This window comes from Pleuronectes platessa, chromosome 10, assembly GCF_947347685.1.
Source record: "Pleuronectes platessa chromosome 10, fPlePla1.1, whole genome shotgun sequence".
NCBI classification, from domain to species: Eukaryota; Metazoa; Chordata; class Actinopteri; order Pleuronectiformes; family Pleuronectidae; genus Pleuronectes; species Pleuronectes platessa.
In genome coordinates, this window is record NC_070635.1 from 10,919,647 (window position 1) to 10,936,107 (window position 16,461).

General features: G+C 48.0%; 1 protein-coding gene across 9 annotated transcripts; it reads left to right on the top strand.

Moving 5' to 3' along the window:
- Nucleotides 1-16,328, top strand: LOC128450065 (histone-lysine N-methyltransferase ASH1L). 9 transcript variants are annotated; one of them, XM_053433499.1, is made up of 14 exons: nucleotides 1-123; nucleotides 4,269-5,164; nucleotides 6,000-10,119; nucleotides 11,599-11,947; nucleotides 12,132-12,305; nucleotides 12,400-12,494; nucleotides 12,577-12,650; nucleotides 12,747-12,792; nucleotides 12,904-12,944; nucleotides 13,039-13,109; nucleotides 13,201-13,376; nucleotides 13,888-13,979; nucleotides 14,077-14,222; nucleotides 14,305-16,328. In XM_053433499.1, exons 2-13 carry the CDS (start codon nucleotides 4,475-4,477, stop codon nucleotides 14,206-14,208), a joined length of 6,060 nt encoding a protein of 2,019 aa, XP_053289474.1. In that variant the 5' UTR covers nucleotides 1-123; nucleotides 4,269-4,474; the 3' UTR covers nucleotides 14,209-14,222; nucleotides 14,305-16,328. The 9 variants fall into 9 exon arrangements, 6 of the variants coding, with proteins under 6 accessions (XP_053289474.1, XP_053289476.1, XP_053289471.1 ...); XM_053433496.1 differs by lacking the exon at nucleotides 1-123 and adding an exon at nucleotides 184-658; XM_053433500.1 differs by lacking the exon at nucleotides 1-123 and adding an exon at nucleotides 3,071-3,822.
- Nucleotides 16,329-16,461: the final 133 nt, after the last annotated feature.

Sequence of the window (16,461 nt, forward strand, 5' to 3'; positions counted from 1 at the left end):
TAGGAACCGCAACGAGATCCTGCGCCGTGTTCACCGTTTAATCTCGTCCTCTGCCTCTGACCACATGAAAATGGCCACGCAGATGCATTCCCGCACATCAAGGCAACCTCTCTCTCTGCTCTGGTAACCACACACATACACACACGTAAACGCACACGCACACGCACAGCAGCAGCGCGTCGTCCTGACACGTTAACAGCCTGTGCGCAAATACGCAAGTGGCACAATCTGAGCCATTACTATCGCGGGAGGGAGCGACGTAACTTTCCCCGAGAGAAAAAAAAGAGAGGAAGAAGAAGTGGTGGCAGGACATAAAAAAAAAAAAAAAAAAACACAAGCAGCGCCAGTGTAACCAGTCCGCCACCTAGCTGCAGAGACGCGCCGACCGTCGACTGTACGATTATGAAAACACCCGCGCCAATGTTGTTCCACAGCGGGCTCCGCGCTCGGATGGCACCGAAACTCGGCGTTAGGAGGTGTTTGAACCTCCGCTGGCCTCACTTGTGCAATCAAAGCAACGTCTAATGCACCGGGAGCTGTCGGCGCGAAGAAGAAGAAGAAGAAGAAGAAGAGGAGGAAGAGGAGGAGAGGAGAGCAGGACAGCAACACCTTCACCTCCTCCTGCCTAAACGCAGTTGGCTCCGGGACGCGCTCTCGGGTAAGTAGCCTACGTAGCCTTATTACGGATTGTCATGGCAGTGTGCGTGAGTGTGTGCAGGCCTGACATCAACACAACCAAACCACTGGAGGTTACGGGGATATTTTTTTGGTGTGTACGTGTGTGTGCATCCGCTTTGCGCTAATTTTATCCCTTGTTGCTGAGTGTATGTGTACCCCCCCCCCCCCCCCACACCCCCACCCCCGTTCTCCGTGCACGGTGATATTTCTTATTTCAATGTTGCTGACACCAGCAGAAGAGCCAGCATAGGACAGGCGGATAGAAGAGAAGGGGAGAAAAAAGCAGAGGTGTCTCGGGACTAATCCACAACACAAACCCTGCAAGAGCAAGCACATTTTCATGCTACGTACACCCCCCCCCCCCCCCCTAATCCACTTCCATGTTGAGTTTCAACGTGCAACTATGCGTGTGTGTGTGTGTGTTTGTGTGTTTATAGGGGCTCGGAGGTGCGATGTATTTCGTTATAGGAGGTATAGGGGCGACGACAACAACAACACGTGCATGTGTGTATCATTTGTAAGTGCGACAGCAGAGATATTTTCAACGGGTGCGCAAAGTCATCATGGAGAAGGGAGCTCCTGTTGACGTGCTCGGTAAAACCAGCGAGAGGCTGCTCCGGTGCGGTGAACACCCCCACTGCTGCCCGTACTGTATCTACAGTAGCAACATCATTCAGCCTACGCAGCTGCGACCTGGGTACACAATGTACGACCAACACACTTTTAATACACCCCAACTAATGTGTGTGTGTGCGTGTGTGTGTGCGTGTGTGAGATCCAGGTATTGCTCCTACTTTGGGGGCCTATATCTGTTTACTCAGTCACAATATGGGGACATGTCTTCCTTATGGGGACAAAAATAAAAGTCCACATAACGTAAATCCATAAATTGAAAAGTGAAGACATGATTTAAGGCTAAGTTTAGGGGTAGTTTAGGGTCAAGGTAAAGGTAAGGGTTTAGAGTAAGGCAAGTAGTAACTATGGTTATGACTATTTTAGTGTTCGGGTTAGTTTAGGGGACCTTACATTCGAACACCTGCAGGTGTTGAGAAGGCACAGGCACAGATTTGTCTATCTGTTACGTGAAAAACGTCAAAGGTTAGGGGACACAGTTAGTGTTAGAGGACGAGGCAAGGTGTTAAGGTTATGGTTAGGAGGCAGGGCAGGGGGTTAAGGTTAGGTTAAGGGACAGGGCAGGGGTCAGGACATGGAAATAAAAACAACAGAAAGGAGGTAAGTGAGTAAAAGGTTCATATGCAGACCAAGTTAGTTGGGATTAGAGTAAGGGTAAGGATTAGGTATGTATCTAGGGTTTGGATTAGGGAGAGGCAAGTAGTTGCCTGATTACAGTTAAGGTTAGAGTCAGTCTCCAGCAAATGACTTGAGACTTGTCTTCTTTATGGGGACAAAAATTAAGTACCCATAACGTAAATCGTTAAATTTCAAGGTGAGGTGTGTGTGTGTGTGTGTGTGTGTGTGTGAGGAGGAGGGAGAATGAAGTGAAAACATCCTTGAACATATGGAGCATCACCCACTGTGTGAGGCTTCATGGTTCATATGCGAGATGCCAACACAGCGACCGGATTTCCAGGGGGCAGCACGGCCATGCTCCTGCTGTTGTCAGGCAGATGACAATGGTGCTGTAGTTATTGATGATAACACCGTCATGGGATGCTGATGATGCCTGGAAATATGGTGGACCGTTATCATGATTTAATCGGCTCCTCGGCGCTGCCAAGGAGCCAACACAGACTACAGTGTCAAGTCCACCCATCATCCTGTCACTGGGAAAAGCTTCTGGTCTAATGTTAGAATAATTCTGAGTTATGTTTGAGAGGTATAGCTGTGGAGGGTATAAAAAGCTATTAGTATGCACTTTGACTCACGTTGAATGGACTTGCCCTTTTAGGTTTGCAAACCTGCCACTCTATTTCTGTTTTTAAGAGTCCCTTTGCACAATCTGATCATAACTCGTATGAATCCAGATTTCTCCTCAGGCCCTGATTCCTACTCAGTTTGCACCTCTTCATTCAGGTCAGGATTCTGGAGTAGAGGTCATGATAAAAAGTGGCTGCTGTGATTTAAGAGGACCACTGTCCATCTCTGTGCTCATTTTCATTTCACTGTGAGGAGGAGGTTGGGCCTTGGAAATGCTTTCCAATACTGTTGCATAACAGCAAGTTATTGGAACAGATGTTGATTTGAGCTCAGCGTGATTCGAGGAAAAGAGGTTTGGGTGTGGGGGGACCAGGAGGCGCGAGAGATAGCCCACTGAGCTCTTGAATGAAAATATTATCCGAGATGCAGTTGTAAGTTTCGGGGGGGTGACATGTTGAGAGACGGATGTGCTATTTCATAAGAGGCTCTCAGGAGCAATTTGCAGGAATGCTTGGCAGGGTGTGTTTGATTTGAAAACGGATGAGTGTCTTTCTTAATGAGAGGGAATAATGAAGGAAGCATGACAGAAGATGCTGCTTCCCTATCCCCAACACGATGGGTCGAAAACCGGACTGAACATGGTGCGAGTGAGAGTGAAAGTTTTCCTGGTGAGGAGAATGTTATTTCAGGGTGTGTTGCTCTGCTGTAATGTCACATTAAAAGTCCATTTACAATGGGGTCAATGAAAAGCTTACTTGACTTAGAGGAAGCAATGGGAGGAGGAGGAATTTGCACTCCTTTCCAAAAATAAGTTTTACCCTTTCCTACGGATTTGTGTTACCACTACTGAAAAAGGGGGAGGAGGGGAACGGTCAGACCGTGAATAGAGGGATTTAGGCAGGAGAGGAGAAAAAGAACGAAGCGGAGGAGGAAATATGGTTCTGATTAACATGGATACAGCGCATGAGTTGACCATTTTACTGTGTGGTCTACAGGGAGAGAGCGAGGGGAGAGTGGATGGGACTAATAGAGAATGCATGCAAACGCTTTCTGCCAAACATGAAGAGGGGAGTTTCGGAGAGAAAAGACGGTACAGCAGAGGGAAGGGTGGGAGGAGAAGTGCTGGTGGGAGTAGCTGAGAACAGAAGGCGCAAAGACAGCGGGGAGAGGAGGGGAGGAGACTGGATCAAGTGTTTGAATTAGTCAGGAGCTGATTGATTGATATATTGATTTGAGAAAGGGGACGCAGGGTGTAAAGGTTGGAACGTAAGTAAAAGCGCGGAGGTTTAACGAGCGTTTGCTGTCGTTCAGAGTTGCCGTTGTCTGTGGATTATTGGAGAAAACTATCTGAAGGTGATTTTGAAAGAATGTGAGTAGGTCTTTCTTTCCTGTTAGTGCCGACGTTCTGGGAAACGGCAGCGTTGATTGGTCCCGTGGGTTTTCTGTATGATGAGATCATCTCTGTGGACACACACTTCACCACCTCTCTACAGCTGCCTGCAGGAAGGGGACTTTCCCCTCGATTCCTGTACTTCTGCTATTCTGCATCTGAGCTCACTGAAATGACTAATCACTGCCCTCTCTATCTTTCTGTTTCTGTCTGTCCATTCGCTCTCTCTCTCTCTCTCTCTCTCCCCCCCTCTCTCTCTCTCTTCTCTCTCTCTTCTCTCTCTATCTCTCTCTCTCTCTGCCTCAACCTTACTCCCTCTCAGTTGGAGCCGAAAAGAGAAGAGAGAGAGACCTTGTCTGGACGAGGACACCCAACTGAGCCTGCTGTTTTAGGACATCCTTTTGGAAATCTCCTTATCTAGACCTGCATTTAGCCCATTGACCCTTGACCCAATCAACACCAACAAGTACATTTGAGTGTTATACTGGGCACCCCACTGCATCCTGCCTCTCCCCCCTGACTTCTCTGATGGACCAGAGAGTGAAGGGGGGAACCCCTCCATCCACAAACTCCAATCTGGACCCCACCTCTGCTCCTGAGGACTCTGAACAGGACCGTTTGGCAGAGAAAAAGAGAGGAAGGGGTGATGGGGAGAATGGAGATGTGGCGAAAAAGGAGGAGGAGAAAAAAGGAGCAGGAAGGAAGAGAGAAGGGGACAAGGGGGCAGTGCTGGAGTTGCTCATCGAGGGGCGCTGTGGAAGTGCAGGGCAGCAACAGCTTCAGATCTCTGGCAGAGAGACCAGCTGCCCTGAGGGGAATGTGCGACTCCGGATCGGGCTCCAGGCCAAACGCACCAAGAAACCGCCCAAGATCTTGGAGAGCTACGTCTGCAAGCCCACCATCAGGACCTATCAGAGACAAAGCAGGGGGGGGCTGGCAAGGGTGGATGGTGAAGGGTCTGTGGGGCAACAGAGCAAAACCAGCTCTACCCCAGATGAGACAACCAGAGAGCAGCGCTCAAGCTTGGATGCTGTCCAGACCACATCCAAACAAACTGCATCTGCTGCTTTACCACAACTGGCCTCATCATTATCCTCGTCGTCATCATCATCATCTTCGTCATCGCAGCCACTGTCATTATCATCAACATTTGCTGCAGCTACCACCCCAGCCTCAGTCCCTGCCACTGCCAGCCAGGGGACAAAGTCTGCCAAACAGGTAAGTTAAGGACAAAGGCAATTTTCCTCACACACGCACAGATTCGTTTATGTCAGCCTCCGATATCAAACCTGTTATTAGCTGAAATTGACTGGAAAAATTTGAAGATGCAGATAGTTAAGGCATTTAGATGTTATGGAACATCTGTGCTTTGTTTAGTTTTTTACTATATGCTCAGTAATAATAAGGTCAAATGAGCCATTGTGCAGCACATTTAAATAAACACACCTATAAATAGGACAACAGCACAGCAACCACTTGGAGCTATTACAGACATTGGTCCATCAGTCCTTATGACAATCACCCGAGGGGAAGCTTATTGCTTTAGCTGCACAAACACCACTCAGACTGCAGCATACCAAAATTACAGGACAAGTATGAAATGTCAAGCCTTCTCATCTGTATTAGTGGCAATTTATAGCTACCAATAGCACAGCTTTCTCTCTCTCTTTCCATCTCTGCCAGGCTCTCTATATCTGTCCCTCTCTTCTATTTTTACATCCCCTCTTTTCTCTACCTGCTCTCATTTATCTTTCACTCCCCCCTCTGTCCCTGTCCCACTCCCTTCCTCGCTGTTTCTCTGCCTTTGTATTTCTCCTTTCTGTGTCAGCCCCATTCCTGTTTCCATCACCTCACTTCTCCTTCTCCACAGTTTGCCCTCTTTTCTCTGCCTGATTGAGTCATTTTGTTCTCACTCTCTTTTAATGGTCAGACAAAAACAAAAGCTTTCAGTTATTGTCTCTTCCCCATTATCCTTCACTGTTGTCAACAGCAAACTAATGGATGTGACAGCCTTTGCTTTCTATGACAGAGATTGCATGTTTGCATTCCCCAGGTTCCTACCAAACTGGCCAATAAGACAGAGGTGAATTCAAATGGCTCATCTGAGAAAGTGAAGAAAGAGAAGCTTCCTACTGTCAATGGCCAGCCTTTTCCTGCAGGACACAAACCCTGCTTACCCACAACAGACCAGACAGCTTCAACTACTCCTTCCACCACATGCATCCAGACACCTTCTGCATCGGAGACCAGAAATGAAGGAAATGCTGCCAAGAAACATAATGGTTTGGTACAGACAGCGAGGCAGAAGGGACTATCAAATGGGAAATGCTATGCCGACGTTCTCGGCACTTCCTTGTCGTCAAGAATTAAAGTTGGAAAACACAGCAGTTCTTCCTCTGTTTCTTCCATGGACTCTACGACAAGACCTCCAGTTTCCACCAGCTCCCATAAAGAAATTAGCCTTTCTAACAAGAGTAGGCCAGACTCTCCTTCAGTCACCTCGAAACCACAGTCCTCCCCCGCTGCGGAGCTCTCCTCTACCCAATCCCAAGATCAGAATGTCTCTCTACAGACATCGCCAGAGAAAAAGAGAGAAAAAGAGAAGAAATCAAGGAAAGACAAACGGAAAGACAAAAAATCCAAGCGCGATAGGTTGGTAGCTGAAAGAGCAAAGACTGAGAGCAGAAAGGAGGAGGGCAAGAAGAAGAAAAAAGAGAAAGGGAAAGAGGGAAAATCAAGGCATGGTAAAGAAAAAGTTGAAAGACATAGGAGTGATGATATGTGGAGAGATGAACTAAAGACTGAAAGAGCAAGGGGTGAGAAAAAGAGGGATAAGCTTATCCCAGAGGGACAAAGAGCAGAAGACAATAATCCAAAATGTGGTGTAACAGTTGAAAAAGTAGTGAATCCAAGCAGAGCAGAAGAGAAAGACAAGACAGATGACAGTTGTATGTCAGCTAAACAAGCTGAGCCATTAACAACAACAGGTGACGCAAGTCAATCAAAAGAACAAGAAAGACATTCAGTTGTGCCTCCAAGCCACCCCTCTTCTTCGGCTCCTCCCTCTCTGCCCACCCCCTCTACCCGTGCCCCCATTTCTCCCCCTTCTTTCCCCCAAGAGCAAGACAGCCGACCACTCAAGAAACGTAAGGCTAGACGGCCCAGCTGGACTAAGCTGGTGCAACGAGCTCAGAGGGCAGAAAATTATGAAGCCGCCTCAGATTCCCAACATAATCCTTCACTAAATTTCCCCCAGAACCCCAAGACATCCCTTCCTGCCAAGGCCACTTTTCAACCGGCCGATGACTCGCACCCAGCTTCTATATCCTTAAGCAGCAGCTCCTCCCCTCTCTCTTCTTCAACCAAACCCCCATCCCCAAAGCACCCAATTTTAGATCTTAGCCCTCCTGCATCCAGATGCCCCATAACTCCTGCCCGAAAAAGGGGCCGCCCTAAATCCCACAGCTCTAGTTTAGATGAGCATCCCCCGAGACTTTCTATGAAAGCTGTCCCAGCAGAGGAGCCTCTTCTGGGATTTAACGGAGTTCAGAAAGCCCCTCTACTGGAGCCAAGTCCAATGCTGCAGTGTGCCGCTCAGTTTCAATCTAGCCCCAAGAAGCGTGGCCGTCCTCCCAAACGACCCCTCCCAGAGGGACAAAATGGAGATGCACTGAATCCCACTGATGATACAGACGAGAGTAAAGATTTTCATGCTCCTGATAAGGGGAACCGAAGGCTAAAGATCAGGAGGCTCATTAATGAGATGAAGAAAAGAAAGAAGAGGAGACTTCACAAGGTAATGCTGTCTGGGTACGTTGGAAAGGAGGGAAGGGGAGTAGAGGCAGCAGATGCCGAAACCTCTCTGAGAACGTGTAAATCAATAGATGCTACAACAGTACACACATTCTCAGCCCTGTCCTCCTCCTTTGGGAGCAAGCTGGGCCCTCAGATCAATGTGAGCAAGAGAGGGACCATCTACATGGGCAAGAGACGAGGACGCAAGCCTAAAGTCCAAACAGCTAACCTGAATTCCAACTCCCAGAGCTCCACTCAGTCGAGTCTGTTTACCAATCCTCCTGAAACATCTCTCTTCTCGTCTAACCAGCCCCAGCCTCCTGCTTCTCACCCCTTTCCCTCTCCATCTCTTACCCACTCCAGTGGGGCCCAGAGTCCCTACAGTGAGGGCAGCCTGGCAGAACCAACGTCTTCCCTACTATTTTCTCACCCCTTCTCCCTCCCTTCCCCGTCATCATCCTGTACCTCCCCGCGTCCTCCCTCCTCCTCTTCCCTCTCTCCCTTTGTAAAGAAGAGTTGTCCATGTCAGGGAAGGCTTCACTTCCCATTTCACCAGTCTACATGTAAGCTCTCTTGTCCCATCCCACCACTGCATCGCACACCTGGCTCCCCTGGCCACCTCAAAGACACCACCCCCTCCCCAAGGAGTGAATCACACAGCGAAGAGACACTGCCAAGCGACAGCGGAATCGGAATGGATAGCAACAGTGTTTCCGAGCGAGGGGAGGTGAGGGGAGCTCGAGGCATTCTCAGGTTGGGGTCAGGAATGATGCTTGGGGGTCAAAGACACCCCTCCTCTCTTGTGGACTGTCCCTCTCCTATCTCCTCACCCCCCTCTCATATCCCCAGACACACAAACTCAATCAACAACTCAAGTAATGTAGAGCGGCACAGAGACAGACACCGGCACAGGCGGAGAGATTATGACTGTTCCTCTTCCTGTACGTGCTTGTGCCCCTGCCCAGGACACAATAAGTGCAGTCATTCAGACTATTACCCTTGCCTTGGGCACAATGCACTGAAGAGACAGAAAAATAAACACAAAAAGAAGCACCAGCAGCTGCACATGCAGGATCCAGAGTTTCTCGCCGAACTCGAAGACCTGATCGGCCAATTCAGTGAGGTCCACATCGGTAGGCGAAGTTGGGTGAGGACCGGTCTGGGACAGGGCTTTGATGGGAGTGGGACATCTGCAGGAGGAAGGCGCCATCACCCCTCCTCACATCCTCTCCGCTCCAACATCTTCAGGATCAATCTGAATGGTTTCTACTCTCCTCACCCTTCGTCTTACGCTTCTAATCCCTCCTTCTCCCCCCAGCCTTTCTACCCCTGCCAGCAAGTGCATTGTAACAGGAAGCCTGATCGCAGACAGTGTGGCTGCCCCTCAAAGTTCCAGGAGACCATTGAAAACATGGGCTTTTACGGCGGCTATCCCCCATCCACAACACTTTACCACCACCTCCCTAGCTCCTACCCGCTTCCCTCTCCTCACCAGTATGCCACCCATCAGCCCCACCATGCCCACTTCCTCCTCAACCCCGCCAGATTCCACAGACGCAGGAGCAGGTTGCTGAGAGAAGGAGCATTAGGAGGAGAGGTTGAGGGGGATTTAGGAGGAGGAGGCAGTGGAGGAAGCCCACATCTCAGCTCAGGCTTCGCACCCAGCCTTTCGTGTGGCTGTGGGAGGAGTGATCACAAACACAAACATAAACATCGTCACCGGCACTGCGAGCAAGACATGGATGATGAGGAGGAGTTACACAGGGACGAGGAGGAAGACAGCATGGAGCGAGAGGGATTGGCCAGTTCCAAGTCCAGGTCTGGGTTCACTTTGGGGCAAGGAGACGTAGGACGGAAAGGGACAAGAAGAATGGGGAGCATGCTTTCCAAAGAATCACCTTGGTTGTGTGAGAATGGAAATGATTCCTTCTCCTCTGCTGCTGCCGCCAAATCATCATCATCATCTTCCTCAGCTGAGAGGTACAAACACATGTCCCTCACCTCACTTGGGCTGGGTTCCTCTCACCTGTCTTCGTTCGGAGGAGGCTGGGGTGGCCTGGGTCAGAGCTGGATGAAATTCGGCAGCCTGGGAGGGCCAGGCTTTGGAAACTCAAACCCAGGCTGGAGGGGCTTCACTGCGGAGCAACGCACAGGCAGACTGATCGCATCGGACGGAGAGGACGACGATGGTGAGGACTTTCAAGAGTCACACCTGTACAGGACGCCCCCTTCCCCCCCGCACACCAACCTGTTCACATCCGCCGCCACGGCAACAGGAGGCAGGGGCCCGAGGAGTGGATTGGCCAGCAGGAATTCAGGAAGTGAAGAGAGGTCATGGAGGAGAGACGAGCCAGCTTGGAGGGAGAGGAGAGAATCAGGTGAGGATGCATGAATGACTTAATCTATACAAATGTGAATGAATAGGTCAATGACATATTTGTGTATGTGCTTGTTTGCTCAAAATTAGGTTATTTTAGCCGTAGTGCTAAAGTTGTTGGTTACACTTGGATGTAGTAGCACTGTTTGAACTTCAGTAGATGGAAACTGTGATAAATGCTTCATGAGTTGCACAGTTGTATTCGAGGATTGTTTCACCTCCAGAAAATATGAATATTCAGAAAAACTGGCAGTAATTTAGATGATGTCGGGGATCTGACATCAACTGTGCCTACCATTGAAATACAACAGCAACCAAATTTTGACAGATAGTTGAGTAAATAAGTTCTATGCCAAGAGTTTTTTTACAGCCGCTCAGCATGACAGATTTTTATATTTGCACTGAAACGAGTGTGTGGCACCAGGAGTTTACCCAATAAACAGACAGCATGGGTTTTCCTCAGGTGTTGTGGACATCAAAGCCTTGGAGGGTGTCTGAGGAAATCAGACTTTTTATAGTCAATTTCAGACTCCTTCTGCTGTGCAGGGGACGTGCCTGACACACGCACAAAGACACACACAAACGCAACTACTCTCTGGTGGAATTTTGATAAAGTGTTAGAGCAGGCGGGAGCAGCATCTCGATGGGAATCTGCCAGAAAATCTTTGAAATCTTCCCCGGTCTGCAGCGAACCGCACACTGTTGCAGCCCAGGGCTACCCAGTGAACACAGTCATTAGTTAACCACCAAATTGGCTATTTAAAGACTGGCCTATCCCTCACTGCCGGCCAACAGCAGCCTATTTGACTTGGAAAAATCCAATAAGGCTCGATTGGTCAGTCTTGTCAGGGACTGTGGAAAATTGAGGAAAAAGATGAATGACCTCGGGAGTGATTGATGAAGGAAAAGAACGGGGGGTCAGAGCTGGGGCAAAGAGAGCTTGTGAGGGAAGCGTGTTGTTTTTGTGGAATTCATGTGACTTCAGTTCATCATCTAACCAAACACACATGTTTTCAAGTACAGCGTGCGAGCATGGGCATATTCACACACACTTTTTCAATCTCTCTCTCTGTCTGCTCAGCCCTTTGAGATTGTTTTGCCACATTAACTGAATCGGCAAAAACTATTTGTGTGAAAGAGTGCATACGTGTGCATGCCCGCATGTGAAAAGTATACATGCAGCACAGGGATGGGGTCCATTCTTCTTTGTGTGTGTGTTTCTGTGTGTGTGTGTGTGTGTGTGCAGATAAATCACTTCTTAATGCATTTCCCAGAAGTGATCTGGTCAGAGGAAATGTTGTGACTCACCTAATCTGCGGCCCGTCCACATGACTCAGCGTAGACTGGCTTCACCTCACACCTCCTGCTGCCTCAATCACTGATCCACATCTGTCTCATTTCCTCTCCGCCACTTACACCCCACCCTCCCCTCCCGCCTCACCCCCTCCCTCCCTCTTTCTGTTCATTTCAATGACGGCAGGTTTACAAGGTGACTCGAGAAGCCGGGGGCAGCAGAAAAGTGTGCCAACGCCAGACAGTGTGGCGGTGAAAAACAAAAGAAGGCCAGGACGGCCCAGGAAGCACCCACTGCCCTTCACTGCGAACTCCCCCGCACACCCATCCGCAGCTCCCTCTGTGTCATCACTCGACCTCTTGCCAGGACACAACCACAACAGAGATGGACATGGAGTTGGAGGGAGGAAACAGGAGCGGGTACCAGAGAGAGATCGAGGAGGCGACACGGTGCAGCAGGTGACAGAGTCCGAGCTGCAGGCTCGGAGGAAGAGAGGGCGGAAGAGAAAACACGGTGACTCTCCCTGTCATCAGAGGTAAACGCTCACAGCTGCATCAAAAGGGAACCTGAGCTGGTTGATTAGAAAATTCAATACAACCACTCACTATCACTATATTAACCTATTGTTTTCAGCACTGTGTGCTAAACCAGTGCCTTTTCTTTCTTTCTCTTTTTCCTCTCTATCATTCTATCTCTCTCTCTTCATGCTTTCCTTTTAGTGTCACTGTGGATAATCCCGAGTGTGACGCCCTCCTTGAATGTTTCGAGCAAGCGGATGTGGACCCGGCTCCGTCCCAGCCAGTAACCATGCAAAGAGAGGAGAGAGCTGATAGTCCTCCCATGAAAAGGTTTCTGAGGGCGGGTCTTTACTCAGATGATTATAAAACTACAGAGTGAGTAGTAGCAGATTTCATAAACAAGCTTTTCTAATGATTTTACCATTGTCAGGTTTTCTGTTTATTAATTTGCTTGGTATGTCTCTCCTAGCCCCCCCTCTCAAGCCCAGCAGATTTGCAGAGAGAGTTTGGAGTACACACCTGGGGAGAAGGAGTACACACTTTTACCTGCTCCCATGCATGTCGGTAAGTAGAGAAGAAAATGCAAACACGGCTGTACTTTGTCGCAGCTGTGATCGTCCATCTAAACTCCCTCTGCGTCTTCAAGGGAAGTACCTGAGGCTGAAGCGGATTCATTTCCAGCTACCCTACGATGTTATGTGGCTGTGGCAGAACAACCAGGTATACAGCACCACATCGCACAGAGGACAGAGTGGAAAGTCGATTTTTGGAGTATAATAAGGACAAGGATGTAATTCTCATCTTATTTGGTTACAGCTTCACAGCCAGCCGGCTGTCCCACTGAAGAGGAAGCGGCGTTACTGTGAGTCCTGATTATTAGGGCCATTTTAGTTTGATGTGTTATCGTCAGGTTTAGTTGATGGTCTGATCAATTCTCTCATATCCTTTGTTTCTCTCTTTCTGTTTCCCTCAGGCCGACTGAAGGAGAGATCTCTATCCTCTCACCTGACTGCGGTAAGTTCACGAGGAGAAATGTCCAAGAGTGAAACTTAAACAGTTTGTTCTATAAATTTAACACGCATCCCACCATTTGCTTTTTCTTGTACAGGATGAGAGCTCCAGTGACATTACCAGCCTGTTCCCTCACCTCAACATGGAGCCTATGACTAGCAATGACAGGTATGGAGAGAACGCAGCGACTCACCTTTCAGGATAAAACTACTTGATGTCAGCGTTGACGTCTAATTTCTCTCCCTGTCTGTCTGGCCAGGAGCTTTGTGGTGAAGCACCACGTGTTCCTTGTGAGGAACTGGGAGCTCGTGAGAGACAGACAGACCCGACTGAGGATAGAGAGGGAGAGGGCGAGAGATGCAGAGGGGGAGGAGGGGGACTCTCGGCATCTGTCCTGCGACGGAGCCAGTGGGGACGACAGCCACATCAAGTCAGGTCCATGAAGCAAGTGTGTGTGTTAGTTTTTGTTTCTGTAGGTGTTCGTGTGTGCATACGCGATTCTTCTCTACACATTTCCATACCGTTCATGTGTATGGACTCCCTTTTGTGTCCTGTGCTCGTGTCTTTAACTTTGTGTGGTTTTGTGTGCGTGTGTGCGTGTTCTGCTCACAGCTCGTCATCCTCATGTTTGGCTTGTCTCTCCATATCACAGTCAGCAGCTCAAACTAAGCAGTTTTCCAACCACAGAATTTCAGCCGGCAGAAATGTTTCCCCATTTCTGTCATCCCCTCCTGGTATCCAAAAAAACCAGCAGGCTTCAACTTTCCCCATTAGCAGTGAAACCACACAGTTTCCACCAAAGCCTCCCTGACTGATTGTGGATAAGAATCGAGGGGAAAGAAGTACATTAGCATAATCACAGATCAGTTAAAAAAAAAAGATGTTGTGCACTTTTCTGTCCTGACTCCACTAACATACAGTCCGCTGTTTGACCTCTGAACCTCAGATCAGCCAGTGGGGGTGGAGGTGACGGATATCAGCAGTGACCCTCTGCATCAGAGTCAGGACACCTCCAGCTCGCTCACTGCCTGCCCCTTTGTGAGTCAACAATGCTACCCACGGGAAATAAATACGTAATTCCATTTTGTGAATGCAAATCTCCAGGAGGATAAAAATCTGTTTTTGCCCACCACAGCCCAACAAAACCCAGAACAGACCAGAGGAGGAGGAGGGACAGAAGGAGAGTCTAGGGGAGGAAGAGGTCTGCAGCAGAGAACAGAGGAGGAGACGGCTCAACGATTTACTTTTGACCCTGCAGCATTCATAAGCTAACGGAGGCCGGTGAGCAGAGCAACACACACAGGAGGAGGACTCTGAGATGTATATGCATTGTTTTGTTGACAGTTTTTGGCCTTTTATGCAGGTGGGACCACTCTGCAAGGGGGACCAGGCCCACCACCGGACAGACAGACACCAAACTGATGTCACAGCACTACTATCAACAGTGGTAGTGCCGCAGAGGAAAGCAAGAAGGGAAGAAGAGAGCCGGATAATCACAGAGGCGGAAAAATGCAAGAAAAGACAAATCGCACACGAACAGATGAGTGTGTTGAACCCGGCGCTCTGAAGGGCATCACACCAAGGATGGAACCATGGCAACGCATCTTTTGTCCAAGCGGCGAGGGATGAGAGAAATGGAGAGAGACTGTCCCGGATGGAGAGAGAGAGAGAAACAGACCAGCTGAGATGAATTTGCACTAGTGCTGGATGAACAAGCACACTAAAGATTGTATGTACGCTGAGTGGACACACTATAAATGCACACACACATACATTTTGACTGCTCTTACTTCAGCACCTTAAGCAAACTGGGAGAGAGACATTTGCTCACTGATTGAAAGTGGACGTATGTAAAGTACTCCGAAATTGCGGCGAGACAAGGCGCTCACAAACTGCCCCGGGGGGGAAACTCAAATGTAGCCTGGGCACCTAAGTAGGTCAAAATTGAACCCTCGCTTTTGCTTGTTAGGCTTTCAAAGTCACATTGCACCTTTGGGGAAACGACACGAGGAGAAAGCGAGCCAGTTAAAAATCTGTTGAGGCAGTGTTAAGGTTGTTGTTTTTTTCTTCACTTTACCGAGACAGTGTCTGCTATGTACCAGTGAATAGGCAGGGGAGGGGGGCGGGCTTAGCGATAGGAATTTTGGCATCGCCAGTAGAGAATTTCTAATGAGGTTTTAAGAAGTTATTTTTGAAAAAGAAAAAAAAAAAAGAGAGAAGGCAGCTTGAGAACTGTCTGCAGCAGAAATGGACAAAATATATTCATGATAGGAATGTTTATTGTTATTGACTATTTTCAGTATTGCTTCCTGGGTGAGGGAGGGAGGGAGGGAGGGAGAAGGGGGACAAAAGAGTAACAAAAAAAAGTGTGTCTGTTTACTTCAGACTGCCTTTGAGAATGTTTCGCTCTTTGCTCCAGAGCATTGACAATCAGAATGTGCTCGGAGGTTGAGGAAGAGAAAGACGAGAGAGGGAAGGGAATAAAAAACGTATTGGCCCCCAAAAATGCTCTGTAGAAGTGCCATGTTGTCTTGTGTATGTACCTAAGTGAACTCATGCAGTCTTTAAAAGCAATATCTCTTCTGATAAGAACTATGTAAGGACTTCCTTTGTTATGTTTCTTTTTTCTTTTTTAAGTTGTGAATATTTGAGGTGGACTTTTCTGTACAGATGCGCCGTAGATTGTGCTCATCTTAGAAGCGTCGGGCCGAGTAACCATAAGCGTTTAGTTTCATGTGAATGTACATAGAGAGGGACCTGTTTTCCTTCTATCTGCAGTAGCGTGTAAAATTAGTATTATACCTGACAATACTATCTGGATTATACAAAAAGGTTATAATCAAATCATTTACTAAGATGTTTTTAAAGCAGATATACAGCTGACCAATATATCAGACATTTCTCCTTAAAATTGACTATGATTGTATATGATTTTTTTTTATAGAACTACATCATTTCTTTTTTCTTTTTTCTTTAGCCGAGCATACTCCGTTTTTAATTGGTCAGACAATCAGTGACAGTGAATTCGTTTTTCCAGTGTTACATTTTTCGCTCTCTTCTCTGTAGTGCGGCTTCTAGTTACAAGCCAAGAAAGTGCAATTTCTTTGACTGTTTACATACCGTATGTATATTTTTCCTCTTTCCTTTTTTTAACTAAGAGCACTACGTTATTGCCAGTGGATGATTAACTTTATAGCAAAGGTACACACATACAGAGTTATTTATCTAGTTTGCATGACATGTAACCTTTGCCTGTTGCCTCCGATAACATGCATCTGAAAACAAAACATCAACAACAGTTATAACTCAACGCCATAGAATGTCAGCTCAGATGTTTTTCCTCTATATCCATAATAATAAAATCATTTTATGTCGACTAGTACTAAACCCTGCAGAGTCTGCGTGTGTCAGTTATCAAAACCTCCTTCCTGTTGTGTGTGTGTGTCTGACTGTGTGTTTGTGGTTGTGCTGCAGTGATGTTAATCAGCTTGAGCTAACAGTGCTATCTAGTGGTGTCAGA

Coding starts and splice junctions, on each gene's coding strand:
- LOC128450065 (XM_053433499.1), top strand. CDS start 4,475: ATGGACCAGAGAGTGAAGGGGGGAACCCCTCCATCCACAAACTCCAAT. Junction 12,793..12,903: donor GAAGAGGAAGCGGCGTTACT/GTGAGTCCTGAT, acceptor TGTTTCCCTCAG/GCCGACTGAAGGAGAGATCT. Junction 12,945..13,038: donor TATCCTCTCACCTGACTGCG/GTAAGTTCACGA, acceptor TTTCTTGTACAG/GATGAGAGCTCCAGTGACAT.